The 27,944-nt window shown below is 39.9% G+C and overlaps 1 protein-coding gene and 1 pseudogene across 4 annotated transcripts; both read right to left on the reverse strand.

The window, feature by feature from the left end:
• Nucleotides 1–101: 101 nt before the first annotated feature.
• LOC115674937 (glucan 1,3-beta-glucosidase-like) lies at nucleotides 102–27,944 on the reverse strand. 4 transcript variants are annotated; one of them, XM_056316835.1, is made up of 10 exons: nucleotides 27,930–27,944; nucleotides 27,760–27,793; nucleotides 3,656–3,775; nucleotides 3,372–3,524; nucleotides 2,990–3,187; nucleotides 2,335–2,499; nucleotides 1,249–1,418; nucleotides 1,009–1,164; nucleotides 593–939; nucleotides 102–469 (listed from the first exon to the last, which is right to left on the reverse strand). In XM_056316835.1, the coding sequence occupies exons 2-10, from the start codon at nucleotides 27,778–27,780 to the stop codon at nucleotides 288–290; spliced, it is 1,512 nt and encodes a 503-aa protein (XP_056172810.1). In that variant the 5' UTR covers nucleotides 27,781–27,793; nucleotides 27,930–27,944; the 3' UTR covers nucleotides 102–287. The 4 variants fall into 4 exon arrangements, with proteins under 4 accessions (XP_056172810.1, XP_056172809.1, XP_056172811.1 ...); XM_056316834.1 differs by having other exon boundaries at nucleotides 3,632–3,775; XM_056316836.1 differs by lacking the exons at nucleotides 27,760–27,793; nucleotides 27,930–27,944 and having other exon boundaries at nucleotides 3,656–3,824.
• LOC115674940 (glucan 1,3-beta-glucosidase-like) lies at nucleotides 7,524–11,517 on the reverse strand (annotated as a pseudogene).

The raw sequence follows: 27,944 nt of genomic DNA on the forward strand, positions 1-27,944 counted from the left end.
CAATGAGACTATCTTTGAGAGAGAGAGAGAGAGAGCGAATAGCGAACCAGCACAGAAAAAAAATATAATTTCTGTGCCATGAAACAATAGAATTCTGCTACTACATATAAAATACATCTATTATAAGTCATGAAAGTATCATGACTAATATTATTCAACTTGCACAGACGATTTTATATTCGAAGATGACAACAAGTTTACTTGATGAAAGATAATCAGAGCTTTCAACTTACAATTTACTAAAAGTGCATAGACATATTATAGTCATGAGTTTCTGAAAGTAATGTCTAAAGCTTAATGTAACCATTCTTGATCATCCACTCCAAGCTCCAATGGTTTTTGGCGCACTTGAGAGTCCAATAGGACCAACCAAATGTGGCTCTTCCATAAACTTCCTGTTGAGCCTCCGCAAACTTTTTGTACTCCTCTTTTGTTGCTCCATCCACTGTCCACTCCACTACCCATTCACCTGCAGTTTCACATTACTTCATAGATCCACATTTCTTATATGTATATAGCATATCACCAAAAATAGCACCCAATGATGTGTGGCATCAATTGCATGATAATCTTATTACAAGTTTCGACTTACCCACAAAAGTGAGAGGTCCGTCCGATGTAGCGAGATGGTCCAGTTGGGCACTTCTAGCCTTGTATATGTAATCAAGGTTACCTTGGACGGTGTCAAATTTCGTCCTGTACAGAACGTAGCTATGTATGTCCACAACTGTCCTGTCCAGGCCGCTTGCAACGGGGAGCAGCAGTTCAGGGCCAAAGGCTCCAAGCACGCGTGACATGATCACGTAAGCTGTGGAGGAGTGCTTGCGGACGGCACTGTGTCCGGCCCTGTAGTACTTAGCGACAGTCTCTACAGGGAGTGTCTTTGAGGATGGCTCGTTCAAGAGGTCGATGGCATAAAGGCTCGGGCTCTTGTTGTATCTACATAGGCGAAATCAAATGATATCCCTGGTAACGGAATAGGATGTGAACCACAAATTAATTGATTACCGCGAGGTTAGGAATTCTATGACATGGAGGGTTTGTTGGATGGTGTCATCTGTGTCTCCCCATTCTCGGAACCCATCCCTCGATGAGCTGTGCTCCCAGCCATTTTGGGAACCAGGTGCTGCGTGCAGGTCAACTATGACCTTCAACCCATACTTTCTGCAGGTAAAAAAAATTGATTGATATGTTACAAATTGGATCTGCATACGAACTAAGATGAAGAGAAGATGACAATAGACTCACTCTGCCCAAGAGAAGGCTTTGTCCAGGAAGGCCAAGGAACCACCAACATAAGGGGGCGGAGGATTCGGGTCACTCTCTATCCACCAACCCACCGGAATTCTCACAGCGTCCAATCCATTATCGGCGACGAACTTGAGATCATCTTCCACTATGAACGTACTCCAATGTTCCTGTTGCATATACCATAGGGTTTTGTAGTACTTGACGAGGAAAACCATGCGTATGTGAGTGCAAAAATCACATGCATCGCGAATTTACCTAACAGTCAGGTCAAGTAGCATTTTATAAAGCAGATTTTCTCGTAGCTGGTGGATCACAGTAGAGGCTTCCACTTCGAAGTTTCCACAAATAAGATGATGCATGGGGCGTATAGATATTGACACAATGGCCAAGCTTATCACCTCTAGCTAAGTTCAGTAATTAATTAATTGAATTTGGTAAAAGTAGATTGTACATAGTGTATCATGCATATTCAGATTTTCACTTTGTATTTTGTATTGTATCTTGTGTCATTTACATGTGGCGGTATTTACTATTGCCATTGCTAAGTAAGAGTTAGTCAGCTGTCGGGACTAGAGACCATTTGAAGTGCATATGAGAGACGCATGAAACTGTAGGAGCCATCGCAGTTTCCATGTATGAAGAATAATTGCCAACTAGAATTAGTTCCTTTTTAAAGAATACTCATTTGCAAGCCAAATATTAAAAAGATTAAAAAAATAATCATATTATCTCATGGAGTGGATTTAAGGGTGCATTTGTCTCGCGGAAAATGAATGATTTGAAAAATATTTTCCTAAAATTGATTGCTTAAAAAAAATAAAAAAATGAAAAATATTTTTATCATCCACAAAAATGTTAAGACATAAATTGTTGTTCATAATGAAATTGTTTTTCATTGACAAACTATTTCAAGAGATATAAGATATTAATTTTAGGAAAATATTTTCCAAATTAGTCTTTTTATGAAAAACAAACGGAGCCTAAGTAAAATTATAATATAGGCATAAATCATTTGTTTAACATAATGGGTTTAAGAAGCGCCAACCTTGACCATAATCAAATAAGAGATTTCTAATTCCATACCCTCATGACTTTGGGGGCTTTATGTGGTCCAAGACCATTGGTGACTTGAAACTCGCCTTCCAATCGTTTAGTCATGCTCATGACAAACACAGATGGGTCTTCATCTCCCCACGCATCGCTCTCGTCGCATTGATAATCTGCTCTAACTTGTTCCTCTGTACTCACCTGCAAAGCAAATTCTACTACAATAATCACACTCTTAAGAAAAGCCTATTCACATCACATACGGTACAATAAAGTTTTATTTTCTTAATTTTTTTGTCATTGTTCTCAATCTCTGCTTCTAATAGGTCTCGCAAGGTCTTCACCCAGTAGGTGTCTACCTAACATGTTAACGTGTATAAGAGAGACGTTGGTCTGCTAAATTAATTTTTATAAGATGACGTGGCAGATGAGAATTGTAACTGGATTAACCCTTCAAATAAGTGGACCATATTTAACATTCAACTTAGTAAACCAGAATGGAGCAATTATTCAGTGAACCTAGTATATGCACTAAAATAAATCCAATAAGTCTCAGATGGGTTTCACTAGTTCTAATGATCAGAAACATCTTAGTACATGTATAACGCTCATGTAATAACTTTTCAACCGGTCTTAGTATATCAAGCATTATTCTTCTGAAAGGTATAGAAAATGAAAAGAGATTGATGACCTGCAAGAAGAAGCCATTGGAAGCTTTGATTCTAACACGGCTTGGATCATCTGTGTTTCTCACAATCTCAAAGGTTTCTGGTCTTCCTGGGGAATCACAAGTTGCCACCAGATCGACCCCGTTCCCATTAGAGTCCAAGCCGACAAATTGCTTGTTGGCAACCCTGAAGTTGAAGAGCGTCTCATTGATTCTCCACAGCTACGAAGGCAAAACAAAAGACATAAGCCAAAACCCAAATGGTGGTAATTCAAACATGAAATTTATGTATACTTGGGTGTACCGTGCATCTAATCCACAGACACAAGTTCGTTTCTTAACCACCGAACTAATGTCACGGATTTGCATAGCCGAATGTTATTTATCTGCTTAAAAGCTAACTCACCCTGAATGTTTCCCAAGGGTAACCGGAAAACGTTGGGGGTGTGGCAACTGCAGGATTCCCCATGTGGTTGGCGACTACTCGGCTTCCTCCACCAGACTCGGCGCAGAGATACTTCCCAACCGTCATTGATTTGAACTGAAGTCTAGTCCCATCCTACTCATTATACACAGTTTGAGTGTCAGAAAAAATTGTCGAAACTGAACGAATCATCACTTAAAAGAGCAACAAAAATACAAAGGCAAATATATGTAGCACAGCACCAAGAAGTCCTTGTTGGGGATTGCATCAAAGAGGGAAGGCTTGATCCATCCTTCTGTGACCAGCCAGCCTCCCAGATTCACTGCTCTTATATTGGGGTTGCGATTCTCCATCTCTTGAGCGGAATGGTTGCAGATCGATTGGACCTCATTGCTGATCACCTCCATGCCTTCTGCTTTCCTACTTCCCCGTTCAAAATCAAGATAAAACAAAATAGCAGTCAGTTATGCAACAGATTGTCCCAGAGGAACACACAAAAATATGCACTTAACATGACTAAAACATATCCAATAGTACTCGTGTAAGCAATGTTCATGCAATAAAATCTCGACATGATTAAGTAGAGATGCAATGCGTGCTTGCATGATAGGGATGAGTTCAATCACTCACCCAATTAGCTTAAAACCTGAGTTGTCTGCGTGAATGATGTAATTTTGCCAAAAACCATCTGTCTATTTATACTGAGTGATCTCATCTACTTGGTGCATTCCATTTCATTGCGAATGCTTTTCTTAAACTTTTCTTCTTGACTCACCTAATATGGGTTCTCGTGTGACTTGACTTTGGTCAACAGCACGGCAACTTCCCCGTCACTCGCACGATGATTTTTTTTGTGTGCTTCAGATAGTAATGTTTCTTAACTCTTCCGGAGAACAAAATAGATTTAAGAAAATTTTACATTTATGTGTTTTATATAATTCAACCACTCTTTTATTGTCCATTTCGCTATGCTTTTTCAAAGAAGGCTCCATTAAAGAGTTTCTCGAAACACTCGTTAAACAATTAATGAAATTTTCTATTTATGATTTGCAATATATTTATTGTCATAGTATATTGCACAAGATGTACCTTGAAAGCTGTATCATTCCAAATAGAATTTGGTTAACAAGTGTGGTTAGGGCACTTGTTAAACACCTAAATAAAGAAAATCTATCATTCGCAAGTACACTCTTTTTCGTGTTTTGTGTAACTAGTGTTATAAAAATGAAAAGATATCATTCTTAAATTATGGTTAATAAATGCCCTCCAAACACTTATTAACAAAACTTTTCAAATAAATATACTTATCAAGTGCTTAAGGGGCGCCCATTAAGAAACCCTTTTAAATAAATACATTTTCTTCTAATTATTCTTCAGCATGCTGTGGATTTTCTACGTCCAGGTCAATTCAACCAATCCGCTCTCTGTCTTTTCATTCAATTAAATTCTTTTCCTTTTTTCCTTTCAACTTCTCGTTGCTTTCCCTTATTTATTTATTTATTTATTTATTCAAGTCTCCAATTCATGAACAAATACTTCTGTGAAGCAGGTACACACAAGCCCGTGGATAATGGACGTTAGATCATAAGAATCCTATGCGGAGCCCATAAAATTTAATGACTCGAATTTTGTGGAGCTCATGGAACCCAGACCATACAAGAAAATTTCATGATTTATGTATGTGACATTTCTAGGTAATGAAATGGGCAAGACGTGGTAAAGAAAAAGGGGATTCTATGCTTTTTGACAAAATTAAAGAAAGACTTCACTTGATTAGAATGGACAAAAGTCACTTTAATCGTGGAAGAGAATATTTCGTAATTTATGCATGCGACATTTCTAGGAAATGGGCAAGACATGGTAAAGAAAAAGAGGATTCTAAATTTTTTTACAAAATTAAAGAAAGACTTCACAAGAATAGAACGGACAAAAGTCATACAGGAGAATTACCAAAACAGTCCCAATTGCAATTGTGTTAATTCGGTTATAAACCTTTTTTGGTGCTAATTGAAACTTAAACTTTTTGTATTTTTGCCAATTTAGTCTATTCGGTCAATTTTGGCTGGCTGGCGCTGACATGAACGCCGGCCGTCCTATGTGACACGGCCGGCGCTAATGTGAACAATTTTTAATAGTATTTTAATAATTTTTTGAATTATTTATTTCTTTTTTCTTTTTTTCCCTTTTTTCTTTTCTTTCTCTTTCTTTTTGTTTTCCTCCCTTCATCTTCAACCTCTAGAAGGTCGCAATCGGCTAGAGGCGAGGGCAAGCCTCACTCACCCTTGGCAACGCTTGAACACGGCCAGTGGCAAGGGCAAGGTTCGAACACAATAGCCACTAGCGAGGTTGGCCTTGCCTAGCAACGGTGAGGATGAACCTCGCCATGCCTGGGCGAGGCTCGAACATACCGGCCACTAGCAAGGGCCGGCGAGGCTCGCCTTCACCAGAGGCCAGTAAAGCCAACCTTGCAGGCCCTCGCCTTTGGTCAGTCGCTAAGTTACGACGACTGGCTAGAGGTTGAAGATGAAGGGGAGAAAAAAAAAAGCAAGGGAAAGAAAAAAAAAAGGGAAAAAGGAAAGAAAAAAATAATTTGGAAAATTATTAAATTATTATTAAAAATTGTTTATGTTAGCGCCGGTCATGCCACGTAGGACGGCCGGCATCATGTTAGCACCAGCCATCCAAAATTGACCGGATGAATTGAATTGACACAAATGCAAAAGGTTTAGACTTAATTGGCACAAAAAAAGGTTTATGACTAAATTAACACAATTGCAATAGGTTTAGGACTGTGTTGGTAATTTTTCTAAAGTCATACTTTTAGTGGAAGAGCGGGTCTTGGATGGAATTCACACATTTCGTGCAAAATGGTAACATCTTTGCAGTCATTAATTATGGAAAGACATCATCAATTGTATTCACGTCACTTTACTTATGAACCAAACTATGCGTCCCACGCCTCCAGATGTGGAATTAGAATGTAACACTAAAAATACCTTAGCCTTTTTTTGGGAAAATTACCTGATTAGTCCTAAACCTATTGTACATATACCAATTTAATTATAAACTTTCCAATTTTGTCAATTCCAATATAATTATTCAAATATGTCTTGAGTTTGAGACCATTGAACAAATCTGACCCAAATTGAATTACTTGATACCTGAAAGTTCAAAAACAATTAATGCATATTATGAAAAAAAATTCTGTGTCGGAGCAGTCAAGATTGGAAAGTCCAACTTGGACTTTGGATTGGAGATGAGTGTGTTTAAGGCACACGGCAATTTCCTTCGCGAAGAAAGATAGGAAAGAAAGTCCTAGGTCCACTTTATTCCTAATTAAAGCCTGATCTAGGAAATTAAAATAAAGGGTTAATACCATGAAAAATCTTAAATTGATACATCTATGACAAATTTATTACAAACTAATTTTTTGATCATCAAAAACCAAAAATTGATACATTTGTGACAAATTTACCATCCGTTAAATTGTATTAATACCACATAAACTCACAAACTAGTCCACCTCTGATAAACGGAGGGTAAAACTCTAAACTAGTATATCCGTCAACTATCACATGTCATCCAACTCAAAAAATTGATAGTAAAATTTAACGGAAATTAATTGAGGGTAAAATTATCACATGTATACTAGTTTGGGGTAAATTTGTCACACGTATACCAATTTAGGGTTTTTTGTGGTATTAACTCTGAAAAAAAAAAAAAAACCTCCAATTCAGGTTTTGCCGACTAATACTGGCCGACCAAATTTGGACTTCTTTAGGCAGTGGGTAAACATACATACATACACACAAATATATTTTATATATATATATATATATATATTTGTGGGGTTTCTGTTTACGAAGAATTGGTCTTGAAGAGTCATTTTCAACAGAGCGCTTGGCGTGGGTGTTTTTCGTGAATTTCTTCGTGGAATTATACCAACAATTCAGGGAAGCTACGATTCTATTAGGTGAGTCACATGTGCCCTAAAGCTTCCCTCGACTATTTTTTATTCAAAGATGACAAAAAATTTGCTTGATGAAAGATAATCAGAGCTTACAACTTACAATTTAGTAAGAAGTGCATATATGTGTGTGTGTGTGTGTGTGTGTGTGTGTGTGTGTGTATGAATTTCTGAAGGTAATGTCTAAAGCTTAATGTAACCATTCTCGATCATCCATTCCAATCTCCAATGGAGGTTGGCGCACTTGAGAGTCCAATAGGCCCAACCAAATGTGGCTCTTCCAAACACTTCCTGTTGAGCCTCCGCAAACCTTTGGTACTCCTCTTTTGTTGCTCCATTCACTGTCCACTCCACTGCCCATTCACCTGCAATTTCACATTCCTTCATAGAGCCACCTTTCTTATATTTATATAGCAAATCACGGAAGATAGAAGCACAATGATTTATAGCATCAATGGCATGATAATTTATTACAAGTTTGGACTTACCCACGAAAGCGAGAGGTCCATCCGATGTAGCAAGGCGATCCAATTGGGCACGTTTATCCTTGTATATGAAATCGAGGTTATCTTGGATGGTGTCGAATTTCGTCCTGAACAGAACGTAGTTATGCGTGTCCACAACCATCCTGTCCAGGCCACTCGTCACGGGGAGCAGCAATTCGGGGCCAGAGGCTCTGAGCACACGGGACATGGTCACATAAGCCGTGAAGGAGTGCTTGCAGACGGCGCTGTGCCCAGCCCTATAATACTTAGTGACGGTCTCCAGAGGGAGTATCTTTGCGAGCGGCTCGTTCAAGAGGTCAACGGCATAAAGGCTCGGGCTCTTGTTGTATCTACATAGGCGAAATCAAATGATATCCCTAGTACACGGAATAGGATGTGAACCACAAATTAATTGATTACCGAGAAGTTAAGAATTCTATGACATGGAGGGTTTGTTCGATGGTGTCATCTGTGTCTCCCCATTCTCGGAACCCATCTCTTGATGAGCTGTGCTCCCAGCCACTTTGGGAACCAGGTACAGCGTGCAGGTCAATTATGACCTTCAACCCATACTTCCCGTAGGTAAGAAAATCAAATGATACGTTGCAAATTGCATCTGTATATGATAAGACGAAGAGAAGATGGTAATAGACTCATTCTGCCCAAGAGAAGGCATTGTCCAGAAAGGCCAAGGAACCACCAACATAAGGAGGCAGAGGATTCGGGTCGCTCGCTATTCACCAACCCACCGGAATTCGCACGGCGTCCAATCCATTCTCGGCAACGAACTTGAAATCATCTTCCACTATGAACGTACTCCAATGTTCCTGTTATCAATTCATACCCTCTTATTGAAGTTCACTCAATTTTAGTTAGATTTGGAATGATTTGAGAAGATTAGAGGGACCAAAAAAGAAAATTTGAGATCTTTTTTCTCCAGCTCCGTCGATTTCAATCCCTCCTACTAAACAAGAACTACTTTTTGCTTTTTTGTTAATCTTTTCTCTTCCTCTCCAATCCCCTCCCTCATCACGCCATCCAAATTGAGTAAAGGGCGAAATAAAGACATTATTACGAATTCAAGTACACAAATAGTTAACGAAACATTCGGCTCTATGCATAAAACTTAGTGCTGTATAATAGTAAGATCAATGAAAGAAGGTCCTTCTTCCAGTTTTTTCGGATTGCCGTTTGTGGTCTAGAATTCAGTGGTCGTGTAGGACACACCGGCAACCTAAATCCCATCGAGGAAGGGGTCTCTGGCGTGGGAGGGACTGTGTCTCTTCACGAGGATCAGATGAAAGAAGACCGCAGGATTTTCATAGGTCTACGCATGGAAAGAAGGCATGCTTTGAAGCCGAATTGGCTTAGAGTTTTTGTTAGTTGGAAAAAGGTGGCTTCGATCGTGTTCTTGTCATGATTGCAACTTTTTTACAATTCACTTACATGCCTAACAGGGTTTTGTAGTACATGACCCGGAAACCCATGCATGTGTCACACATGCATAGAAGCAAAAATCACGTGTATCCCGAAAGAACCCAACACGTTAGGTCAAGTACCATTCTATAAAGGCGATTTTCTCATAGCTGGATCCCAATAGATGTTGAGCTTGGTAAGTGTAGGTTGTACATTTTGTATCGCATCATATTTAGATTTTCATTCAATATTTTGTGCTGTATCTTATGTCATTCCCATGGATAACATTTACTGGCTAGTGGTGAATAAGAGTTAGTAAGCTGTCAGGGCTGGAGACCCATTAGATGCATACAAGAAATGCAGGATACGGCAGTAGCTACCGCAGTTTTCATATATGGCGACATTAATGATTGCTGGCTAAAATCAGTTCCTCCTCAAAGAATACTTATTCGTAAGCCATGTACTAATAAGATAAAAAGAATTTTTTTTAATAGAGTGACTTTATTTAAAGTTATAATTTGGGCATAAATGATTTGATTAATTTAATGGGTTTGAGAAGCGTGCACTTTGACTGTTATCAAATAAGAGTTTTATAACTTGTACCCTCATGACTTTTGGGGTTTTACGTGGTCAAAGACCATTGGTGACTTGAAACTTGCATTCCAATCTTTTAGTGAAGCTCATGACAAACATAGATGGGTCTTCATCTTTTCATGCATCGCTCTCGTCACATTGATAATCAGTTGTCACTCGTTTTTCTGTCATCACCTGCAAAACAAATTCCATCACAATAATCACTCTTCTTTCTTAGTTTTTCTCAATCTCTGCTTCGAATAAGTCTCGAAAAGTTTTCACTTGGCTAGTGTCTATCAATGTGCGAAGAATAACCTTGGTCTACTAAATTGGTTTATAAAATAACGCGACATGCTAGAATCGTAATTGAGTTGGCCCTTCAAATAAGTGGACCATAATTCCCATCCAATTTAGTAGATCTAACAAACCGTTTACATATCGATACATGTCCAACGTTCTTGCAGTAATTTCTCAACCAGTCTTAACGGATCTAGCATTAATCTTGTCTAAGAAATAGGAAATGGAAAGAGATTGATGACCTGTAAGAAGAAGCGATTGGACGCTTTGATTCTAACGCGACTTGCATCGTCTGGGTTTCTCACAATCTCAAAGGTTTCTGGTGCTCCTGGTGAATGACAAGTAGCCACTAGATCGAGCCCGTCCCTGCCGGAGTCCAGGCCGACGAATTGCTTGTTGGTGACCCTGAAGTTGAAGAGCGTCTCATTGATTCTCCACAGCTACACATACCAAACACAGCAAATCATTTGTAGCTCAATGCACGAGATTATCTTCTTTGAAAATGACAGTTATTGTAGTCGGAAAATTGTTGTCAATAGAAGAATATATCCATACTATTTCCAAGTTGAACGGTCTGAGTTTTACTTTACTAACGGGGTATAGTGTAATTGCATCGGTCACGTCCCTAACCTTGTTCAATGTTAGTCCCCATAAGATAACTCCACCAAAATCCCATCTATGTAAGACGTGAGCCAAAACCCAGACGATGGGAGCCCAAACATGGATTTTATTCGCACTTGGTGGACCGTGCATCTAATCCACGGACACAAGTTCGTTGTTTAACCACCGAACTAACGTCATGGGTTTGCATAGCCTAAGGTAATTTGTCTGCTTAAAGCTAACTCACCCGGAATGTCTCCCAACTGGAACCGGAACCTGCTGGGCGTTTGGCAACTTCACTGGTCCCTGTGCTGTTGGCGACTACCCAGCTTCCACCTCCGGACTCTGCGCAAAGAAACTTCCCGACCGCAATTGATTTGAACTGAAGTCAAGTCCCATCCTTCACATTATGCACAGTTCGACAATCAGAAAAATTGTCGAAACCAAACGAATCATCGGTTAAAAGAGCAACGAAAACACTAAGGCAAATCCGTGTAGCACATTACCAAGAAGTCCTTGTTGGGGATTGCATCAAAGAGGGAAGGCTTGATCCATCCTTCTGTGACCAGCCAACCTCCCAGATTCACTGCTCTTATTTTGGGGTTGCGATTCTCCATCTCTTGATCGGAATGTGTTTCGTCGGAAATGCTCCCGCGACGAAATATAATTCACTGAAAGTCGTTCTTCGGTTCTTAATGAGAGGAGACCGGGTTCTGTGGCTAATTCCAAACAGGAGATATCCAGACGTGAACAAAGAGCTTGTTTATTTTGGTCGGCAACACAGATTTCGTACTGTGACGAAATTTGGCTAATAAAACTTTGAACTTTACAAATAATTCAGACAAATTTGTCCAACTACTGATTGGCAGCATCCGAACTCTATCAATGGAACATTACAAAACTACTGGGCTTAAAACGTAGATAACTACAGCTATGGAAACTAAAAATGCAGTACTGAAAAATAAAGATAATTGAAAGACAACATTTGATGTGTATTCACGGGGGGCTTTTCCGGCTGTCGGGTAATATTTATACTGCAAGTTTGATAACTGCTTTATGATACCATATTCAATAGCCACCGTTGATCTCATTTTCGCCTTTCATTTGATGACACATGTCCATTAATCGCCATCAATTTTATCTTTTCGTGCTGACACCTATCCTTTTTTTATGCGATAACCGTTATCGATTTCTTTTCTGTCTTGACACCTGTTCTTCCACTATGTGATAACCGTCATCGATCTCTTTTCGTCTTGACACATGTTCTTCCCGAGGCGATAACCGCCATCGATCTCTTTCCATCTTAACACCTGTCCTTTCACTTTGTGATAACCATAATCGATCTCTTTCCATCTTGACACTTGTCCTTCCACGATGCGATAACCGTCGTCAATCTCTTTCCATCTTAACACCTGTCCCTCCGGAGGCGATAATCGTAATCGATCTCTTTTCGTCTTGACACCTATCCTTCCCGAGATGATAACCATTATCGATCTCTTTCCGTCTTGACACCTATCCTTCCTCATTTTCTCGTCGACAGCTTCGATGACTTGGGCTCCATATAGCAGTTTTCATCAATGACTTTCGGTACGAAAGCTTAGGTGGCATTTGCTTCCTCTATGATTCTAGCCTATTCAATTTCAAATTCTCAAATTTCCTGCCATGATAGTCCAGTGCTTGCCAGCTGTCTACTTACGTAAACAACCTTCTATGGGCTACATCATTCCTTGACGACCTTCATGCATTTGTCTCCATTACTTCATTTATTTTTGTTGTCGACAACCTAATTAATTATAGGTGTCAACATATGCCCCCTTTTAAAAGAATTAATTCTTTTAGATTTAATTCTGTTAATGAAATATATCCGTCCCGTACAATCTTGAACTCAACACTTCGTATTTCACGATTCACTTGATCTTGCTGCGACGTTTCACTTTATTCTGATACGTAGTCCCGATCTTTTATAGCTTGGAAAATCTTCATGATGGTAGATCATTCGAATCGTCTTATCTTGATCACATAAAAATCCAAAATTTAACTTTTCACCTTCTCTGATTCTAGGTCATCTTCGTCTTCCCCAAATTTCCTCTTACTCCTTCTGTATCCATGGACACCAAATATTCTCCCAAGATGTATATTGCAAAGTTTGATCATCTCCAAGAAGATGAAAACTCCTCGAACTGTTGTCTTCATTTACTGCATTTGGTCAATGAATCTTCTGAACAACTCATTCTTGGTCCCTGTTTTTACAATCATCACCAAATCCCGGTTTCACTCCAACCATGCTTTCCGAGGAAGGCAGGAGAGTTGTTGCCCATTCAGAAATCCTCGGTCGCGGATATTTGGACCTCAGATTCCGAGGGTTCCCTTCCCTCGAGATGGATGTTCACTGCTGGTATGCGAGATTAAGGGATGATGTTCCTACTTGTCTTGCTTGGATGAGAGCTGGTATTGACGTGGCTTTAGAGGTCAGTATGTTGTCATACAACCTAAACTTAGGGCTTTTAGGTGCTGCTATTAGTTTTTTGTCCCCTCAACCAATTGCTTCTTCTTTCCCTGGGTCCCAATGTCCATTACTCTCTTAGACATATATGCCACGACTAATTTTCACCTTTTCGGAACCCCTGTGGACAATATGGCTTCTCTGACAATGCCTTTCATTCCTGAAAAAACCTTGGCTTATGGTAGATTCCTTGAAAAATACTCCTATATTTCCGACCCAGTAAACCATGATGAACGCATACTTTTCCTCCTTTTATGGCTGTTAAAATATGCTTTCTTTGCCCCTTTGCTAAAAATCTCCAAATTTTTTTTGCCACTTGCAACTAATCTTACTGTGGGTAAAACACTTGCTCTTGGCCAATTGATCTTAGCATTTCTATATAAAGGAATAACTCATGCGTCTTTGTCAATGATGTCTCAAGAAGAGGGTACCTTATTTGGACCATTATGGATACTCCAATGCTGGCTTATTCATTATTCCCGTTTCTTTCCGGTCATGGTTCCCGTAATTTTCCCCATCACTTTTATCCACTCTTTCGACCACCTACACCTCTTCCTTTTGGGTGTCGTTTGCTGAGTTGTTCTTCATTGAATGTTTATGGGAATCTTTCCCCTTTTGCCTTTTATCTCCGGACATTACTAACAATCGACTTAAGTGAAATTGAGTTCTTTGCTTACGACGCAAATGAATTCAATTATTTGTTTGATCCAGTAGCTCGGACTGATTTCTGGTCACGCATTCTTACCCCTGTGGACTTTCCTCTTAGGCTATCTCAAAAAGGGAAGTTTTATTATGGTTTTGAAATCTATTCCCCTCAATACTGTGCCAGACAATTCGGTTTCGTTTATGCCATTCCTATGTCAATCCCATATTCTCTTGAATTTCCTGACATGACCAAACAAAGATATTCCCATAAAACTCATGCCTCTTTCATATGCTACTCCAAAATTACCCGTCTCATTCGTGTCAAATTTGCCCTTGATGTTTATGAATTTGAGCCTAAACCTGGGTGTACATCTGAGTGGACCTCCTGGTGACTTTCTTTTGCCTTTGAAAGCCCTTACGAAGACGCAACCCAAGCCATGTTGAGCCGGATAAGAGGTTGTACATTTAAGCCAAAGGGCAAGAGGGGTAGAAAGGCCATTTTGATGGAACCAGCCAACCAAGTTAGCATTTCAGAGCCTTGTTTGGGATCGTCAATAACTGTCAAGGGCAAGCAAACCAAAGGAAGTAATTCCTTCGAGAGGCGTCACTATTCAGACTCGACTGACTCGTGCCAAAACAATGGAACAAGCCGAGCTTAGAGAGAAAACATCTCCTCTCAAGGGGAAGACCAATCATAGCCAAGGTATCTGTCCATTGCTTTTCCTTCTTTATGTACATTGTCTTTGAATCATTCTTTAATTCATTTCTGTTCCTATAGGCCCTTCATCAATCGATCAGCTTCCAAAAGACGTAGATGAGGAATGAAGGGAACCAATTGCGTCATTGATAAAAAAGAAGCGGCTTAACACTTCGGCCCCATCAGCTTCTGCGTCTATGTCCGATGATAGTCCCTTATATGCTTCAAATTCTCAACCACTCAATATTATTTGCACTGAAGTTGACCCTGAAGGTATCTATCTTTGTCTATCCCTCTTATATCTGATTGTCTCCTTTTATCGTTTGATGTAACATAATGAGATTTTACAGGAATATTTATTGCTGGAAATGTGCCATACAATCCTGTTGATCCTTCTCTCGAGGTCTCTGTAATTGACCCACCTATATTGCTCCTTACAGTGCCAGACCAAGGTATTTGTGCTGCAATCTTTTTATCATTACTTGCTATCTGTCTCGATAATTAATCCTGCTTAACTTTCTGAAGATTTGAATGATCCGGCATCGTCGGCTCTGGTGGTTCTAGCTCCTAAAGAAGTCATCAACATTTCAAATCTTGGTCCTAACATCTTAGGCGAATCTTCTACCAATCCAGCTGAAGCTAAACCTCCTGTCTCAATACTACCTTTGGCCACTGCCCCTCTTCCTATTCAGAGCATTCATGCTCCTTAGATGCAACCTTCATCAAGTCATCAATCTGACCATGTCGAAGAAAGGAAGTCTCCAAGATCTCTTCTGAAGGCCAAACGTATGTTAGAGGAGGCCTCTTATGTGTTGAGCTTCACCCCAAGTTCTCATGGCATGGCTTCCCCAAGAAAGATAATCATCGAGAAGGTTAAAAGTAAGTTAATGAGACTACTTGATCTCTCCAATGATGGTTTTCCTATGATTCTGAACAATCACGTAGCTTTTGATCAACTAAAATCCCTACTCGATGAGCTATGTGATGTTGAATCTAGTGCTATATTGCCACCTGAGCACAAGATGAAGTTTCAAGAGTTCTTAGAAACTTTTGTTAGCAAGGCAGAGTTTTATCGACGTAATTATGACATAATTATGTCTTTGACTATCCCTGACCAACCTAGTATTGAGATTAACGAGTCTATAGAAGTGTTCAGTCATAATGTTAAGGGGAAACAGACTAACCTCCACACCCTGGTCGAGAAAATATCTCAGCTTGATAATCAAGAAGCTCTCCTTGAGAGGCAAAAAGCAGAGATTGAGAAACAGCTGGATGCACTTTGACAGGCACGGGAATCCAAGCGTGCACAACGACTTCAACTGGAAGAAGACTTCGACAAGGACATTGTTTTGCTCAAAGAGCTTAAGCAATCTGAACATATGCGCCGGTTGACCACAGAAGGTAAGAATCACCGTACCAATAATAATTATATAACTAAAAATGGCAAATTTGAGCGTAGCATGTTGTTCCTTCAAAGTGATGTAAAGAACTTGCTGTTCCCCAAGAAAAGTGTCAATTAATGAAATTCTCTTTTACTTTCCTTGGTCCAATATTTTATATTTTCTCTTTTCTTTATGTATTCCTCATGGCGGGAATTTATTTATTTGAATTTCTCCACGTTCTCTTATCTTGTGTGCAGTCAGTTACCATGCTAGGTTTATTTATACCGATCATTCTCGTTACCTTGTTTCATTCCACCAACCCCATATATGACGTATAACTTTCCTTTCTCTCCTCTTGCTCAACCTTCCATATACTTGAACCACTTCGATGATCTTCAACCTTATGAAACAATGGGTCGCATTTCTTTGTCCTTCATGGATTATGATACCAAGAATGATCACACCGTTCTGGGTCCTTACCTCAAATCCACTCCAGCTCTTCCTGCGTTTACTGAATGCTTCCTTCGTCATTATTAGGAAGTTCTTCTAATTAACAAAAGTCACATTCATGCCCATGCTTGGTTGACTTCCAATCACCGGTTCAGTTCCTATCCCAGTTTCGACATAAAATTCTTTCAATGGTATCAACGTATAAAGAGCGTGATGGAACCTCAATGGCAATTGGCTAGAATCGATAAGGCCTTGATGTTCTATTGTATGTCTATCAATCCAATCGAATATGGCCTTATTGATAGCCTTTGTAATTTCTAGTCACCTTCTTCACACTGTTTTTTCAGTCCTGGTGGCCCAATAACCATAAGTCTCTTAGATGTCTAAACTTTGACGGGTCTTTCTTCTTTTGTTGAATTCCGTGTTCAAGAAGTATATGTATGTTTACCCTTCCAAAACATAACTTTTCTTGATCTTCCTTATGATGAGTTCATGGATGAATTCGCTAAATCCGAAGGGCAAATTATTTCTGATGAACATGTGGCATTTCTTCCATGTTGGCTTTCACGGTATATATTTTGTACACCAACTTTGTCGGTTTACTTAAAGTTCATCGATGTTGCTCACATACTTTCCCATGACCTCGATGTGGGTTTGGGTCGGATAGTTCTCGCTATACTTTACCAATCCTTCACAAATGCTCAGACTTCTCTTTATAATGCACATCCTGATCTTTTCTTCGGCCCTTTATGGATTGTGCACAAATGGTTACGGGTATATTTCCCTGAAATTTTCTTCGACAAAGGATTACCTCCCGTTCACTGGTTTAAAGCTGACCACCCTCCTATTGAGAGTGAATTTGACCTTTGAAGTTCTGACATCCTCTTTATTATCCTTCAACCGGGACTTCTGTCTTTGAAAGCTTCCTTCAAGCTTTACTTTCATCGAGGAACTTCGTTTTCTATAGAGTCAATGTCGATGTTCTCGAGCCCAACCCTTTTATGACCAACCTGACACTTGAATTTTCTAGAAAAGCATCCTCGCTCCCTTTGACTTGGTTGTGGATTTTTCAACTAAAGGCAAGTTTTTTCCAAGTTTCGAGGTATATAATCCACATTACTGTTCTCGCCAATTTGGTCTTACCCAAGGTGTTCTAGCCCCTATCATTTATTCTATGAAGTACTCCTTTTCTCATGCCATGAATCATCATTTCATGAACGAGGGGAGCATCTCTTGCTGCAATGAAATTACACGTGTCATCTTGGAAAATTTGACTATATCCATTTTACTGGAGAACCACAAAGCACTGATGCCTTCACTGAATGGTGGGTTGAATATCGAGCATTTCTTTTTCCATCTCATGTTGACGTAGTAATGTCCAAAGTTACCCGGCTTCTCCTTGGACTGAATCATCCATTTGAGAGATCCTGTAATCTGATGTCCAGTTTCTATGACCTTTCTTTTGAATGTTCATCTGATGAAGGTATAGCTATAGCAATCAACATATAGAATCTCTTTTATCATTTTTTTTGTCTTACCCTCCATTCTCTTTCGCCTTTCAGATATGAATATCACATCACGCAAACGAAGGGCTGAGGATTACATTAATACCCCTATCAATACTGAACCTGAAGACTATATTTCAATCTCTGATGCTAGCCCGTCACCACCAAGGCGCAGTTTTGGCAAACCATGCCTTTCTCGGGCAAATGACAAATTTCCGCTCAAATGGGTTTGGCTTTTCCATTTACTGTCGCTTGGTTTTGCCCATATTTGCACTAATTCTATAGTGGAGGCAGGAATCAAATCTCTGCTGACTAACTTATCCAGCTTACCTTTCTCTTTAAAATGTCAGGTTATGGGGTATGCTGTCGAGGAATTTGCTCATTCTTTTGACTCATCTTTGACATCTTATAAGTTTCGACAGGATCGTATCGATGCTTTCGATGAACTCGAAAAATTTTACCTGGAAAAGCACGAAGATCTGAATCCAGCACGTGCTGTCCTTGCACATTATCAATACGTCGATGATACTCCATTGTAACGCCTGGCTAATCAACTTAAGCAGGTGAGTCAATTGGAGACTACATGCTATATCATGGAGGATAAACTTCAAGAGACCTTATCTGAGAAAGACCAATTCTTTGAAGCTAACTGTGACCTGGAGATGTGCCTACGCAACTTTTACTTTGAACAACATTTCATGTAATTATGGTATCAGTCGTCTGTTTATACTATAGAGTTGCTACATATTAGGGTCTTTGCTGTGTTTAAGCCAATGTGTATTCTTGATCATTGTATAAATGCAACTTTTCCATTTTACTAAATGTACTTGATCAAGGAATTTTGCTTCTAACCCTTTATTTGTCCTTTTGGTATTCTTCATTTAAGTGGCATTATACCATTTTCACCTGCCTGGGGCTAACCCTTTATATCAAAAGTGGTTGAATTTATAGCCGGTCATAATTATCCATATCTTCATAGGATAATATGCATAACTACGGCCCTTCACATTCTTGTACTCGGTAGATGTTGATCATAAATGTCTTTTAATTCCGATAGTCTGTATCTACCATTTTCTTGTGTAAATTGCCGGCGGATTTGGCGTACACGATCTCCTATACATCCATTATGTCGTTCCATTTCCTCCAATATTAACAGCACCTTGCGATGTGTCTTTATTCTCTAATCAATTCAAATAACCTGTCAGTTGTATCTATTACTCACGTCCCTTGAATGCCACACGACTCCCTCTCGTGCCCTTCTATCTCGGTCTTCTATTTAAGCAACCTTTCTGGCATGATATTGTCACACTTCAATTACGTTCTCTCCCTTAACAGTCCTCTTGAATTCTTGCAATATCTTCAACATGGCCAAGCCTTCTTCTTCTTCATCCTCCGGCACCTCTTCTTTCACTGAAGAGTTTATTGCTCTATGGAGTAACCTGATATGCCGGCTGAACTTTACTTACGCTTGCTTGACCATCCAACTGGGGATTTTGATGAGTTTTGTATGACTTTTGGAACCGATTTTGATGAGTTTTGTATGACTTTTGACTATGGGCTTCAAGCCTTTCTGGAGAACAGGCCAACGATCGAGCGCTATGTGGTCATCCAGAGTGAATATTTCAACAAGAAGGAACTAACCGAGCATGCAGAGAAGGTGTACTTTGATTGACACAGGATCCTGGAAATCGCTCGTGTAGGATTGGTCAAGCTGTCTCGTTCAAAAGATGCTAAAGCTGAGCTGCTGGACATTGTAACTCGCCGTCTTCAAGGGAAGCTGTTGTATGAAGAAAGAGTAGAGGATGAAACGGAGAGGAAGCGGCTAATCAAGTTATTGGCTCGGATAGACGAAGACATCAACTCTTTCAGGGCACTGGTGAATTACTTAAAGGAGCAAGCTAACACTTGCTTTGAAACTCTCATGACATTGGAGAGGGAAAGCAACCAAGAATATTCAACCATGAACGCTAACTCTTTCGCCTATCACCATGCTGTAGAGGAGAATTGTCGCCAAGAGGGTCGTTTGTCTGATTTCGTAGTCATGTTCAGGAGTCATATCGGTCTAGACTGATCACGTAATGACTATTCCTGAAAGATCTCTGTAAATTAGACCATTTTGTTTGGTCAACTTGGTCCTTTTGAACAGCTAGTGTAGTAGTTAACCCTTTGTCCAACCTCCTTTACCAGTCGATGTATTTTTCCTTTCATAAATGGCATAGCTAACTTTGAGCTTTTTCATTTTCTTTCAATTCCCACATCGTTGGATAATATTTTTTTAAGTATTTTCCATTGATCGACCTAGACATTTCTCTACTCCCATCAATATCCATCAGGTAATATGCATTTCCATTTAAAACCTCTGTAACCAAATACGGACCATCCCAGCTTGGCGACCATTTACCAAACTTTTCATTATATGAGCCCACTGGTAGTACCGTTTTCCAAACTGTATCGCCAATATCAAACTGTTTTTCTCTCACGTGCTTGTTATATGCTTTAGCAACTCTATTTTTCTGACCAATCAACCTCTCCAAAGCCGTAGCCCTGTTTTCTCCTAATTCGTCGATGTTCCCATACATTAATTCATCATATTCTTCTTTGGACATGCCCCCTTGCAATTTCACCCTCAACGATTGTACTGTGATCTCTAAAGGCTACACTGCTTCTTAACTATAAGTTAGCATGTGTGGGCTAACTCCTGTACTTGACCTCTTCGATGTTCTATAAGCCTACAACACTGTCGATAAGACTGAATCCCATTCTTTGGGGTTTTCTTCTAAATGCCTCTTAATGAGGTTAATAACAACTTTATTATATGCTTCAGCTTGTCCATTTGCTTGTGCGTAATATAGAGTAGAATGAAGCATTTTGATTCCCCTGGACTTAGTAACCCCCCAAGACTTCCTGGCCAGTAAACACAGTGCCTTGATCTGCTATTATCGTTTCCGGTATTCCATATCGATGAATAATTCGCTCTTCTATAAATTCCTTCACAATCTTCTGAATTATATTTTTATACGAGGATACTTCTACCTATTTAGTAAAATAATCAATGGCAACCAGTATAGAGCTATGTTTTTTGGATGATGGAGGATAGATTTTCCCGATTATATCTATCGCCCATCTTCGAAATGGTCATGGTTTAATAATGGGCTACATAACTAACGCAGGCACATGTTGTAATGGACCATGTTTCTAACACGGTTTACACCCTTTAACATAGTCGATACAGTCTTGAGTCATTGTCAGCCAAAAATAGCCGTGGTGTCTTAACAACCATTTCATATTTATGCCTGCTTGATGTACACCATATATTCCTTCATGCACTTCCACCATTGCTACCATCGACTCTTTTTTACTTAAGCACCTAAGCAAAACGCCATCGGCTGTTTTTCGATATAATTCACCATCAAGCAATAAGTATTTTAATGCTTGTCTTTTAAATCTCCTATCGCTAGCGACTAGATTATTTAAATAATCAATTAAAGGTGTTCTCCAATTCCTTTCGTCGACATCAATATGCTCTTCATTAGACTGGACCATCATGATTCGATTTTCTATCGATGGCAAAGTTTTTGTTTGTGTAATGATAAATTTGGCCAATTCTTTTGATATTTTATACCCAGATGCCATTTGAGCTAGCTCATTGGCTTTTGCATTTTCATTTCTTTTTATATGCTCCAGTTCATAATCAAAGAATTTATCTAGCAAAACTTTCGCCATATCGAAGTACCGAATAATGTTTTCATTGAGACATTGGTAATCCCCCGATAATTGGTTGATCACTAACTGAGAGTCTCCTTTTATTTTTACAAACCGTACCTTCATATCAGCCAATATGTTAAGGCCGACAATCAAGGCTTCATACTCCACTTGATTATTGGAACAATCAAAATCAAGTCTATACATAAGTTTAGTTCGATGTTCCTGATGGGATACAATTAAAACTCCTATACCAGAGGTTGTTACCGTACTTGAACCATCGAAATACAATATCCATGGTACTACCCGTATCAAGTCTTCGGTGTTTTCTCCTTCCAAATGTACACATGGGTATTCCGCGATAAAGTCGGTGATCGCCTATCCTTTGACTGCTTTAAGCTGTACATATATCAGATGTAGTTCAGACAAAGCAAAAGTCCATCTTGCAATTCTTCCTCGAATTGATACATTCCTCAAATAACACATAAATTTTCACCGGGCATCTTGTTTGGATCTCGGTTAGTCCTTAGAGCATGCACGCAGGATACATGAGCCTTGCTATTAACCTTAACATACTCAACCCTGCTCCCATTCCAAAAAGCCAACATCTGATGAAGGGTCGAGGGTACATATTGGTTTCCATGAATCCAATCTCTTCCTAACAACAGGTTATATGATCCATCTGCCTCGATAACACATAAAGCTGTCCTAGAGGTTTTCGACCCCACAGTCAAATTAGCTACGAATATACCTTTAACCTCTATTACTTCTCTTGTGAAATCAGATAATTGAATATTCGATGGAATAATTTCTTCATCTTTTTTTCCCATCTTTTTAAAGAACCTATATGGAATTAGATTGAGGGTAGATCCCCCATCAACAAGAACTTTAGAAGCTGGGCACCCATTAATCCTAACATTTATGTTGAGTACCCTGAGGTGTTTGGACCCTTCGTAAAAATAATTTTTCGAACTCCATTAGTTCTTCTTCATCATCGAATTGGAATTCTGCCTTGTCCTCTTCATTGACCATCGAATCTCCATTGACTGTCGAATCCACTGAGGTCACTCTATATTGCAAAGGCAGTCTAGCTTGGACCATACATGAGCTTGTAGGAGTAACTGATCTTGATAACATAGTCGGTTGGAATTCTGTTTTCTCGTTGACTGCAGGATTCCTTTGATTATCATTCCTTTTATTCTGATTATAGTTCCCTGAATCCCTTCTTCATACCAGATTTTTAGCTCGAAATTTCCTAGGTTTATAGGGAATTGGCAAAACCCGAGTGATATGGATCTGCTTGACCTGCCTTTGTAATTCATGCATCTTTCTTTTCCTTTGCAATCTTTTTTTTCTGAGTTCTCGTTATATTGTTGCCTGGGCCTTGGATTTCCCATATTTGAACCATGCACCTTCTGGCGGATCATTTGGTACTTTCAAAGTTCTCGGATATCAAGATAATTTGTCATCCCCCCTATACGGACGTCAAATTCTTCCCCCCATCTAGATGATGTCAGATTGATGCTATCACATTTTCCAAATGCCTAGGAGGTGATCCATAATCGATGTAGTAATCAAATTTACCACTAGGTTCACCCAACATTCCAATTCTTGGGTCACTCTCTTCGTACCGCTGTTTGAAAGATTTAAATTTTGTCGGTCGCTGTCTTGAATTGCCGACAGTTTGGGCAGTTCAAGCTCAACTCCAGTGTCCCACTAACCCGCCATAATTCTGGTGCTTGTATCGATCCCAAGAAGGCATTCTCTGTGGGGGAACTTGTGTTAAAAAAGATCTTCCCTTTGAATAAAAATTATAGCTGATCTCCTCTTTGCATCAAGTGCACAAATGTGGTTGCATCATTTTACCTTTGGATTTTAAAGGGGGGAAGAACAGCATTGGTGCCAAAAGTTGTGTACGGAGCTCACTTTGGTGCCAAAAGTTTCATTTGGATCATTTAAGTGCCAAAAATTTTGAAAAACGATCACTTAAGTGCCACTTCACCGGAAATCCGACGTGGCATTTTTTTATTAATTTCTCGAGCTGATGTGGCTCGCCGGAGGCTGACGTGGCTCGCCGGGGGCTGATGTGGCATTTCTTTTCTTTTTTTTTTCCTTTTCTTTCTTTTTTCCTTTCTTTTCTTTTTTTTCTTTTCTTTCTTCTTATTTCCGATCCGGCGTCCGGCCACCGGCCATGGCCGGCCTCGCCGGGCGCCCTCGCCAGATCCGGCTAGGCCGGCCCTCGCCGAGGCCACGGCGGTCTCGCCGGCCTCGCCCGGAGGAAGGCGACGCCTCGGCGAGGCGGTCGTGGCCTCGGCGAGGCGTCGCCTTCCTCCGGGCGAGGGCCGGCCTCGCCGGATCGGCGAGGCGAGCCCCGGCGAGGGCTCGCCTCGCCAGATCCGGCGAGGCCGGCCCTTGCCCGAAGGAAGGCGACGCTCGGCGAGGCTGGCCATGGCCGGTGGCTGGCCTCTGGCCACCGGCCATGGTAGAAGAAAAAGAAAAGAAAAAAGAAAAAAGAAAAAAGAAAAGAAAGAAAAAAAATCAGAAAAAAATATTTAAAAAATTGAATTATACACATGGAAATGCCACGTATCATTAAAATTTAAATATAAAAGCCACGTATTAAATTTGGTCGGAATTTCTCGCCGTTGGCACTTAAGTAATCGTTTTTTCTCCGATTTGGCACTTAAGTGATCGCCGGCGTAAACTTTTGGCACTTAAGTGATCCAAATGAAACTTTTGGCACCAAAGTGAGCTCCGTACACAACTTTTGGCACCAATGCTGTTCTTCCCCCGATTTTAAAGATACGATCCCAGACATGACAGGAAATGGATCGATATCCACATCCATAGGAGCATTTTCCTTATCATCCGCAAACCTGATCTTTCCTTATCGAATTGCTTCTTGAATATTTTTTCTTTAACACAATACAATTGACTGTATTATGACTCCACGAATGATGCCATTTGCAATATTTTTTTCCCACCAATTCATCTTTCCTTGGTATTACTTGGCCTTCGGTGAGCTTAATTTGCCTATCAGCCAAAAGCAATTAGAATATCTCGTCGACCTTATTTATATCAAAAGAATAATATTGCACATCATTCAATTTTACCATAACACTCCCCTTTTCTTTCGCCTTAGCCGGTTTTAACGCAGGGCATGTATATGGTTTTTCTATTATCATCTTCGTTACTGCTACCTTAGCATATTCCAATTCATCTTCGTTAACCAACACTTCATCGACAAAATTTATCTTATGTTTAACATGCCTTCGATCCTTCTCTTTCAAAAAGTTTTCATGTTTCACGGTAACAGTAGCTAATGAGAACAGATCATAATAAGCCTGACCCACCATTCTTTCCCTAATGGAGAATTTTAAATCAATGAACGTAAACTCAACAAATGTCTTATCGGGTAGTGGTACGAGACACCTATTCCTTGCATTTTTAAATCGAGACATGAACTGATCGATTTGACTCATTATTATGCTGTCTCATTGTCGACAAGTCCGCAACGGATACATCTGGCACAGCTCTTTGAAATTGATTATGAAATATTATTTTTATTTGATCCCAAGAAAATGTAGAATTAGGTGGTAGAGATGTGTACCAGATAAAAGCAGTCTTGGACAATGATAATGGAAACAGATGCAATTTCCAATGATCTTCATATGTAGCATCCCCACACAATGCAGTAAATCGATCAATATCTTCCTGTGTCGATTGATCATCCTCACCAGTAAACAGGCTAAATTCTGACATCTTGAACCCCATTGGGTACGAAACCACATCCATCCATTCCGGATATAGTTTCCTATATACCTACTTAAAACCTCATGCATCGCCGTCGTATTGCCGTAGCATTTGATCGATTTAATGTTGATTTTGCCCGGCCGGGATCATAACTGGCAGTGTAACTGCCTGAGTTGCCTACATAATCTGAGGCATCATTTGAGGTATATTCTGTTGTAAAGGTTGAGGTATTTGATATTGAGGTACTGGTTGTTGTGGTATCGATTGTAGTGGATGTGGAATTGGGTATTGCGGTATTGGCTGTGGTGGTTGTGGAACTAGGTACTGCGGTATTGGCTGTGGCAATTGTGAAACTGGGTACTGTGGTATTGGCTGTGGCGGTGTTGGAACTCTCCCCTGGATCTCTGCATTAGTATTTGATCGGAATAGTGCTTGGGGGAAGATTAGGTTGAGCAGTAAAACCACCTGATGACATGTTATCATGCGACTGGCACAACACCGTATGCTGAGGAACCAAATTCACATTAGTTGCATTTGTCTGGGTTGGTCCAGATAGATTACTACTATTGGTTGATGGTTGACTTACACTAGAATAAATTGATCCAATTATTTTCACTTGTCGTCGCATAGCCATATGCTTGGCTCACCATCGCATTTTCTCCCCTCTGAAGAATCTTTACCGGTGTAAGAGACGTAACCTGTCCTGTGATTCCAATGCTAGGGAGTATGGTAGTAGGTTGTCCAAGACTTCCGACTATACTAAGAAGAGCAACAGGAACAATCTGTGGCTGAGTAGAACCAATCGATTGACTCTGCCTACTGGTAATCTCCTAGATTGTATTAATAATTAGTGGCCTAACTGTATCAGCTACACACTTGGCGACCAAATTAGCTAAGTTATTGTGATGTTCTTCAATGATTCTTCTCATAGTAGCAATTGTAATGGGATTCGATTCCAATTGCCTTCTCTATTCCTCAGTAAGGTGTCTAGGGATGTCTATCTCCCCTATTTATCCTTGCTCCACCATTGTCCATCCATTCAATGATTCTGCACGAGTTACCTGCTCCACAACAGGATTTGAAGGCACACTACTCCTTGCAACGTTGTTGTTACGATCAAACTGGTTCCGACTCCTTGTTCGTGCCATTGTAACTCCTCAAATTGACCACACAAGTCCCACTAGGTGTGCCAAAATTATGTTTTGCCGGAAATGCTCCTGCGACGAAATATAATTCACCAAATGTCATTCTTCGGTTCTTAGTGAGAGGAGACCGGGTTCCGCGACTAATTCCGGGCATGAGATATCCAAACGTGAACAAAGAGCTTGTTTATTTTGGTCGGTAACACAGATTTTGTATCGTAACGAAATTTGGCTAATAAAACTTTGAACTTTACAAACAATTCAAACAAATTAGTCCAGCTACGGACTGGCGGCATTCGAACTCCATTGATACAACATTACAAAGCTACTTGGCTTAAAACGTAGATAACTACAGCTATGGAAACTAAAAATGCAGTACTGGAAAGTAAAGATTATTGAAAGATAGCATTTTGATGTATATTCGCCGGAGGGCTTTTTCTGGCTATTGGGTAATATTTATACTGCAAGTCTGATAACTGCCTTTTGATACCATATTCAATAGCCACCATTGATCTCATCTTCGTCGTTCATATGATGACACCTATCCATGAACCGCCATCAATCTTATCTTTTCATCTTGACACTTGTCCTTTTTTATGCAATAACCATCGTCAATCTATTTTCCATCTTAACACCTGTCCTTCCACTATGTGATAACCGTCATCGATCTCTTTTTGTCTTGACACCTGTCATTCCCGAGGCAATAACCGTCATCGATCTCTTTCCATCTTGACACCTGTCATTCCACTATGTGATAACCGTCATCATTCTCTTTCCGTCTTGACACCTGTCATTTCACTACGTGATAACCGTCATCGATTTCTTTCCGTTTTAACACCTGTCCCTCTCGAGGCGATAATCGTTATCGATCTCTTTCCGTCTTGACGCTTATCCTTCCCGAGGTGATAACCGTTATCGATCTATTTCCGTCTTGACACCCGTCCTTCCTCCTTTTCTCATTGACAACTTCGATGGGTTGGGCTCCACATAGCAGTTTTCATTGACGACTTTCGGTACAAAAGCTCATGTGGCGCTTGCTTCCTCTACGATTTTAGCCTTTTCAATTTCAAATTCTCAAATTTCCCAATAGGATATTCCAATGTTTGCCAGTTGTCTGCTTACGTAAACAACCTTCTATGGGCTACGTCATTCCTTGATGACCTTCACGCATTTGTCTCCGTTACTTTTTTTTTTTTTTGTCGACAACCTAATTAATTATAGGTGTCAACAGAATGGTTGCTGATCGATCGGACCCCGTTGCTGATGACTTCCATGGCTTCTGTTTTCCTGCTTCCCCGTTCAAAATCAACATAAAACAAAACAACACTGCTCGTGTAAGAAATGTTCACGTAATAATATTTCGAAATGATTAAGAACAGATGCAATGAGTGCTTGCAAGATGGGGATGAGTCGAGTCACTCAATCAATTAGCTTAAAA

This window comes from Syzygium oleosum, unplaced genomic scaffold (assembly GCF_021117445.2).
Source record: "Syzygium oleosum isolate NSW1041296 unplaced genomic scaffold, Sole_v2.1 Sole_v2.13, whole genome shotgun sequence".
NCBI lineage: Eukaryota > Viridiplantae > Streptophyta > Magnoliopsida > Myrtales > Myrtaceae > Syzygium > Syzygium oleosum.